The 8,215-nt window shown below is 43.4% G+C and overlaps 1 protein-coding gene across 1 annotated transcript; it reads right to left on the reverse strand.

The window, feature by feature from the left end:
• Positions 1–5,890: 5,890 nt before the first annotated feature.
• Positions 5,891–6,457, reverse strand: LOC142829910 (interferon beta-like). The gene has a single exon (XM_075932191.2). The coding sequence runs from the start codon at positions 6,455–6,457 to the stop codon at positions 5,891–5,893; it is 567 nt and encodes a 188-aa protein (XP_075788306.2).
• Positions 6,458–8,215: the final 1,758 nt, after the last annotated feature.

The raw sequence follows: 8,215 nt of genomic DNA on the forward strand, positions 1-8,215 counted from the left end.
GAAGTATTTTCCAGACTGGCTGCAGGTTGCATGCAGTTGACTCAGACACCTTTTTAAGGGTAATTTTTGGGCACCTGAGATATCATCTTGGGAAGTCTCTTACACTAGGGTGGGGCTTCTCTAGTCCTAGACTTCACAGCCTTCTCTGGCAAGTTGTGTCACAGCTTGACTACACGCTGTGTGAAGAAGAACTTTCTTTTATTAATTTTAAACCTGCTACCCATTAACTTCATTTGGTGTTCTCTAGTTCTTCTATTATGGGAACTAATAAATAACTTTTCTTTATTCACTCTCTCCACACCAAATAGCAGATGCTTCAAAGAAAGGGGAAAAATATCTTCCTGGGGGAATATAGGAGCATGCAAATGGCCATACTGGGTCAGAACAAACATCCATCTAGCCCAGTGCCATAAGGAAGAAACCAGAAGGGAACACTATCTACTGGAAGGCATGGGATGGGGGTTCCACGGGCACCACCCCCAAAAGAAAACGACGGGTGGTGGTGGTCGGGGACTCCCTTCCTAAGAGGGACTGAGCCTTCTTTCTGCCGTCCGGACCTGGAATCTCGAGAGGTGTGCTGTTTACTGGGAGCTCGCATTCAGGATGTCACTGAGATGCTTACCAAGCTGATCAAACCTTCAGATCGCTACCCCTTCCTGCTTCTCCACATGGGAACTAATGAAACGGCCAAGAATGGCCTTGAGCGGGTTACTTTTTCCCAGTGCTACATAATCCGCAGTATCCAAGAATTCGGAGCGCAAGTAGTGTTCTCGTCCTTCCTCCCTTTTGAAAGGAAAGGACTGGGCAGGCATCGTCGAATTGAGGACGTAAATGTGTGGTTGCGCAGGTGGTGTCGCAGAGAGGGCTTTGGTTTCTTCAACCATGGGACTCTGTTCCGGACACAAGGATTGTTAGGAAGAGATGGGATCCACCTAATGAAGAGAGGAAGGAGCATCTTTGCAGGCAGGCTTGCAAACCTAGTGAGGAGGGCTTTAAACTAGGTTCGTAGGGAGACGGTGACCAAAATCCTGAGGGGAGTGGGAAAGTCAGAAAGAAATGGAGAGAGGAAGGAGCAAGAAAGGAGGACCCCTTTTTCGAATGGAGAAGATAGGGCAATCAACTGGTTACCTGAAGTGTTTGTACACTAATGCGAGAAGTCTGGGCAACAAACAAGAAGAACTGGAGGCCCTAGCCCAGTCCAAGAAATATGATTTAATTGGGATAACAGAGACTTGGTGGGATGACTCGCATGACTGGAGCGCTATCACGGAAGGGTATAGACTGTTCAGGAAGAACAGGCAGGGGAGAAAAGGAGGAGGAGTTGCACTATACGAAAGAGATCACCACGATTGCTCTGAACTCCAGAATAAAGAGGGAGAAAAACCTGTGAGAGTCTATGGGTTAAGATTAAAGGAGCAAACAACAGCAGTGATGTTGTGGTTGGTGTCTGCTACAGGCCACCGAATCAGGTGGATGAGGTAGATGAGGCTTTCTTCGGACAACTGAGCAAAGCTTTCAGATCGCAGGCCCTGGTTTCCGTGGGGGACTTTAATCACCCTGACATCTGTTGGGAAACCAATACGGCAGTACACAGGCAATTCAGGAAGTTTTTGGAGAATGTTGGGGATAACTTCTTGACACAAGTGCTGAAGGATCCGACCAGGGGCCGTGCGCAGCTTGACCGTCTGCTCACAAACAGGGAAGAACTAGTAGGGGAAGTGGAGGTGGGTGATAACCTGGGAAGCAGTGATCATGAGATGGTAGATTTCAGGATCCTGACCAAAGGAAGAAAAGAGAGTAGTAAAATACACACCTTAGACTTCAAAACAGCAGATTTTGACTCCCTCAGAGATCTGATGGGCAGAATCCCCCGGGATGCTAACATGAAGGGGAAAGGAGTCCAGGACAGCTGGCAGTATTTTAAAGAAGCCTTATTGAAGGCACAGAAAGAAACCATCCCGACGCGTAGCAAGAAAGGCAAACATGGTAGGAGACCGGATTGGCTTACAGGGGAAATCCTTGGTGAACTTAAGCACAAAAAGAAAGCTTACAAAAAGTGGAAACTTGGGCAAATGACCAGGGAGGGGTTTAAATGTATAGCTCGAGAATGCCGGGGGTTATCAGGAAGGCGAAAGCGCAAATGGAATTGCGGCTGGCTAAGGATGTGAAGGATAACAAGAAAAGTTTCTACGGCATGTTAACAAGAAGAAGGTGATCAGAGAGGGTGTGCGGCCCCTAATGGATGAAGGAGGTAACCTAGTGATAGATGATGTGGGGAAAGCTGAAGTACTCAATGCTTTCTTTGCCTCTGTATTCACGGACAAGGTCGGCTCCTGGACTTCTGCGCTAAGTGACGCAAGATGGGATGAAGATGGACAGCCCATGGTGGGTAAAGAACAGGTTAGGAACTATTTAGAAAAGCTAAATGTACACAAATCCATGGGTCCGGACTTAATGCATCCGAGGGTACTGAGGGAGTTGGCAAATGTCATTGAGGAGCCTTTGGCTATTATCTTTGAAAAGCCATGGAGCTCGGGAGAAATCCCGGATGATTGGAAAAAGGCAAATGTAGTGCCCATCTTCAAAAAAGGGAAGAAGGACGATCCAGGGAACTATAGACTGGTCAGTCTTACCTCGGTTCCTGGAAAAATCATGGAAGGGATCCTTAAGGAATCCATTTTGAGGCACTTGGAAGAGAGGAAAGTGATTAGGAATAGTCAGCATGGATTCACAAAGGGCAAGTCGTGTCTGACCAATCTGATTAGCTTCTATGAGGAGGTAACTGGCTCGGTGGACATGCGAAAGTCAGTGGATGTTATATACCTTGACTTTAGTAAGGCTTTTGATACGGTTTCCCACAATATTCTTGCCAGCAAGTTAAGGGAATGTGGATGGGATAAATGGACGGTAAGATGGATAGAAAGATGGCTAGAAGGCCGGGCCCAGCAGGTAGTGATCAACGGTTCGATGTCAGGATGGCGGTCGGTTTCTAGCGGAGTGCCCCAAGGTTCGATTCTAGGAACGGTTTTGTTCAATATCTTTATTAATGATCTGGATGAGGGGATGGATTGCACCCTCAGCAAGTTTGCGGATGACACTAACCTAGGGGGAGAGGTAGATACGCTGCAGGGCAGGGATAGGGTCCAGAGTGACTTAGACAAATTGGAGGATTGGTCCACAAGAAATGTGATGAGGTTCAACAAGGACAAGTGCAGAGTCCTGCACTTGGGAGGAAGAATCCCAAGCATAGTTACAAACTGGGGACCAAACAGTTAAGTAGTAGTTCTGCAGAAAAGGACCTAGGGGTTACAGTGGATGAGAAGCTGGATATGAGTAAACAGTGTGCCCTTGTAGCATATTAGGTTGCAATAAGAGGAGCATTGCCATCAGATCCAGAGATGTCATTACTCCCCTTTATTCGGCTTTGGTGAGGCCACATCTGGAGTATTGTGTCCAGTTCTGGCCTTCCCCACTAGAAAAAGGATGTGGACGCATTGGAGAGGGTCCAGCAGAGGGCAACCATAATGATTAGGGGGCTGGAGCATATGACTTATGAGGAGAGGCTGAGGGTCTGTTTAGTCTGCAGAAGCGAAGAGTGAGGGGGAATGTGATAGCAGCCTTCAACTTCCTGAAGGGAGATTCCAAAGAGGATGGAGAGAGGCTGTTCTCAGTAGTGACAGATGGCAGAGCAAGGACCAATGGTCTCAAGTTGTGGTGGGAGAGGTCCAGGTTGGATATTAGGAAAAACTACTTCACTAGGAGGGTGGTGAAGCACTGGAATGGGTTACCTAGGGAAGAAGTGGAGTCTCCATCCCTAAAGATGACCTTCTGAGGTCTCATCCAGTTCTATGATTCTATGAGAGGGAATAAACAGAACAGTGATCCCTCTGTGATCAAGTGATCCCTCTCCTATCATCCATTTCTGGACATTGACAAGCGGAGGCTAGGGGCACCATTCCTGCCCATCCTGGCTAGTGGCCATTGATGGACCTATCTTCCATGAATTTATCTGGTTATTTTTTGAATACTGCAAAAGTCCTGGCCTTCACAACATCCTCTGGCAAGGAGTTCCGCGGGCTGATTGTGCACTGCGTGAAGAAGGAGGAGGGAGAAAACTTGTTCATCTTGGCCTCTGAGGACAGAACAAGAAGCAGTGGGCTTAAAGTGTAGCAAGGGAGGTTTAGGTTGGACAATAGGAAAAATTTCCTGTCAGGATAATCAGAAACTGTAATAAATTGTCCAGGGAAGTTGTGGAATCTCCATCTCTGGAGATACTTAAGAGTAGGTTAGATAAATTTCTATCAAGGATAGTCTAGACAGTACTTGGTCCTGTCATGAGGGCAGGGGACTGGACTCAATGACCTCTCGAGGTCCCTTCCAATCCTAGTATTCTATGATTCCTCAGTTATAGGAAGTAAACAAGCCACACCCGGTTGGCAGGATGCTCTGTCAATTAAATATTTTATAGGAGACCGTTTTTTTATTCTGTTTCTTGAGTTTTCCCTTTTCACTTTCTTTCTTTTTATGTAATTGAAGCTAGCAAATACAAGGTAACTCCTCACCTCATGCCCTGCCAGGACCGGTTCTGGCTGGCCTTAAATGCAATTCAGCGTGCGATCAGTGTAGATGAGAAATTGCAAAATTGCAAAATGCTATTTTGAAATGCATTTTGTGTCTAGATGCGTTATTGCGAAATAAGCTTTTTTGAAATAACCAATTCAAAATAAAGCCCTTGTGTAGATATATTCATAAACCACAACTGCTGTAGGTTGCCATTTTGTATAAATAAATATTTATTTATAAATATTATCAAATACATCTGAAAAAGACACATAAAAGTACAAAATAAATAGTATCACTTAATAAAAATAGAACACTGAAATACTGTTACAAAGGTAGGTCTGAAAATATTTCATAGTGCAGAAGGAAAATATATATTAGCAATAGCTAATAATTCTAGTACACTTCATTATAAATGGCACCGAATTTTATATCAATACATAACTAACTAACAAACTACATAAATAAATAAATAAATAAATAAATAAAATACAATGATTGCATTGTGTATTCTTACAGAGGAATTGGCCTCTGGACGTTATAGGTTCAGAGGTGTAGCTCAATGGAAATTCTGAGCGTAACATCAATGATTAGGAAATTGTAAAGTTTTTCTCCTGCGCTTTAAATTCTTTGTAGTCCTCTGGCATATTTTCAGCACTAATCTTGTTTTTCTTTTACATGTTCTCATGTGACGGAACCAACTGATGGCAAGTAGTATATAAACAGGGCAACCGGAGTTTTGTTGGAGTTCGTCCCTTATTTAACGCACAAATTGAGAAGCGTCTGGAAAGGAACGGGCTTGTAGGATCAACTGAGAAGTGAAGGATGCCAGTGGTGCTGCAGTGTCATTCAGCTGTCTTCAGAACATCTTTGCTTCCAACATCACACTCTGAAATGAAAAAGGGGGATAAATAATGCAGAGCTTGAAATGCCAAATATAGTCCATAGTCCTCATTGAAATCTTGTCTTATTAGGCCGTTACTCAAGCGGGCTTCTCCTTGTTCCTTTCCCCAACTAAGACAGTTACCGGGCAAAGATACATTTGGTACAGGGAGTTATTACTCTTGAGGTTTTCTCATTAGTTGTTGGTAATGATATATCTTTATGTTTTTCGTGTGGAATTTGTAGATGTGGTAAGCAACCACCAAACTATAAGCTGCTCTAAAATAGTATTATTACATGAGCTTGAATAATCTGTATAGGTAAAATTTCAATGGGAGAAAGATTGGGATACATGTATAGGAGGTATAAAGCCAGCTCTGTCCAGCTCTTTTCTTCCAACAATATTACTTGCATTATTTTCTAGGAAAAAACGGATATACCGAATACCTTAATGTTCAAGTCTCTTTGTTAGTATGTTGAGAACGAGAAAACATCTGGAAACTTCCAAGCGGATGATCTCCCAGGCACAGCGGCTGTATTGTTTTTCTTTCAGGAAATGGCTTACTGTCTGGAAGTACCTCCTCAGCTTCAGCCTGGTGTGCAGGAGGCTCTCATTTCCTGGGTAGGTTGTTTCCTTTTCCACCTCGGCACTCAAACACACCTCCAGCTTCTCAATCTGCTGGTGGATTCCATTTTGGAATTCCTTTATGGAAGTCCCATCCCAGGCAGCGTGGGTGAGATTCTTGCTGAAGATCTGGAAGAGCTCTTGGAGGATCTGCTGGATGGCTGCCTTGGCGTTCTCTTGCTGGGCCAGTCGGACCTTGAGGATATCTGTGGCCTTGAAAGCTGACCTTTCATTTAGGCATTGGAAGGGAAACGGTCCACCCATTTTCTCCAGGTGTTCCAAACTGTCGCTGTTCAGTTTGTTTTGTAGAACAGGAAGTCTGTTACAATCCAGACATGAACTTTCGCCGCAGAGGAGCAGCATAAGACAAAACTGCAGCAAACTCCTCATGATGTCTTGGAGTCTCTGTCTTCTGAACAACTGGTACTCGTTCAAGCTCTTTTGTACCCTTCTGTGATTTAAATCTATGTTTCTGAATGTAAGTATTTTCATATTTTCTCTGTGGAGTTTTCCCTGCTTGAGTATTTTACTTTCCATTTCCTTTTCATTTAAGGAAGTAAACAAACAGAAGAAGGAAACCAAAAAGAGTATCTTTTAAAATATTAATGAAATTAATGTATTTCTTTAGGCTTCCTCCTCTCACATGAAATCAAGAAAACGTAAAGGGGAAGAAGAGTACGAGGGCGAACAGGTGTCATAGAACTGTGAGAGGTTAGAGTAGGGAGGGGCATGTCTGTCTACTCCTAACCATCTGTAGCTAGCACTCTTAGGCAGGAATGTCTGCTGCACTAGTAAGGTTATGGATGCGTTGAAGGGACAACAATGAACTCGGGAAGACGGGGCTAGGCCGGGAGCAAACTATTGCAAAGCTTCTTTTTGGCTAGAATCTTCAGATAGAAGTGATGTGTAAAGTTGCTATTTCTTCACTTTGCCAGCAGATGGAAAGCTTTCTCTGTGTGGTGTGGCACTTGAAAGTATAAAACCCTCCTGTGCTCCAGTCCAGTGTGTCTCAACCAGTGGTACGAGCACCCTCAGGGGTACTCGAGAGAATTCTGGGGAGTATGTCAAAACAACTGAAATTTGGAGAAAACTGCATTTTTTTGTTCAGTTTTACAGCACTTTAGTATTTTTATATTTTTACACCCAAAAATTCCATCACCCGCCCGACTACGATTAAGTTGTTTAAACAAACGTTTTGCAATGATAGACGAAAAAATTGTGTGTCTGAAAACTGTAAGTACTGGAGGTACTTACAATTTTTTCTTTTAAAACAGGGAGTATTTACAATTGGTGGGTTTTTTTTTTTAAAGGTACTTTATATAAAGAAAAGGTTGAGAAATACTTCTCTGTCTTCTTCCTCCCTTCCAAGTTCTGAGCACGAATGGTAGTATAGGGATCTCTGAAAAATTGATAAGGCAAGGCAAGTTTTCCTGTGGGGATTGGAGTCAGGCAATTACTAATCTCACGCAATTTCCTACCCATTTGAACAATGAGAGAGGAATATCCAAGGTACCAAGAAACTGGGAGCTTTACTTAGGAACCTGATAACAAGTGTGAAAAAACTGAGGCGCAGGTACAATGGAAGGCTATGAACATGCTTTGGTTTTTGGTCCGGGTTTTGTTTTTTGGGGGTGTGTGTCTTTTGTGGTTGGGTTTTGGGGTGGAGGTTTTTTTTCGGGGATAGCGGGTGTTGGTCACTCACTTCTGAGTAGTCAACAGTGATGTAGTGCAGTGACATGGAGAGGAGTTGTCCAGAAAGACAATGTTGTGGGTAATAAATATGCTAGAGAGACGGATATAAATGAACGAGGTTTACAGACTCAAATATGGTTGGCTCTTAACCATTCAAGCTTTCTTCTTTTTTCATTGTAGGTTTTTCTGGGCTTGAATACTGAAACATAAGTGGTCTACTGAATGAGCTACACATCCTGTAGCAAGTTTTACTTTCTGTTTTCTTACCATAAGGTGACTCTGGCATCAGTGTCATCAGAATTTCCATCAATGCATCCCCCAAAATTAGGTTTTTCAATTCAAAACCTGAAAATGAATTTTTCGTATTAATCGAAACCATAAAAATATTCCTGTTCACGTTATGTCCTTTACATTTCCCTGCCCCATCACCTCTAGTTCTTTCTTTAACACCAAATT

The sequence above is a fragment of the Pelodiscus sinensis genome, chromosome 6 (assembly GCF_052426305.1).
Source record: "Pelodiscus sinensis isolate ZL-2025 chromosome 6, ASM5242630v1, whole genome shotgun sequence".
Taxonomy (NCBI): Eukaryota; Metazoa; Chordata; order Testudines; family Trionychidae; genus Pelodiscus; species Pelodiscus sinensis.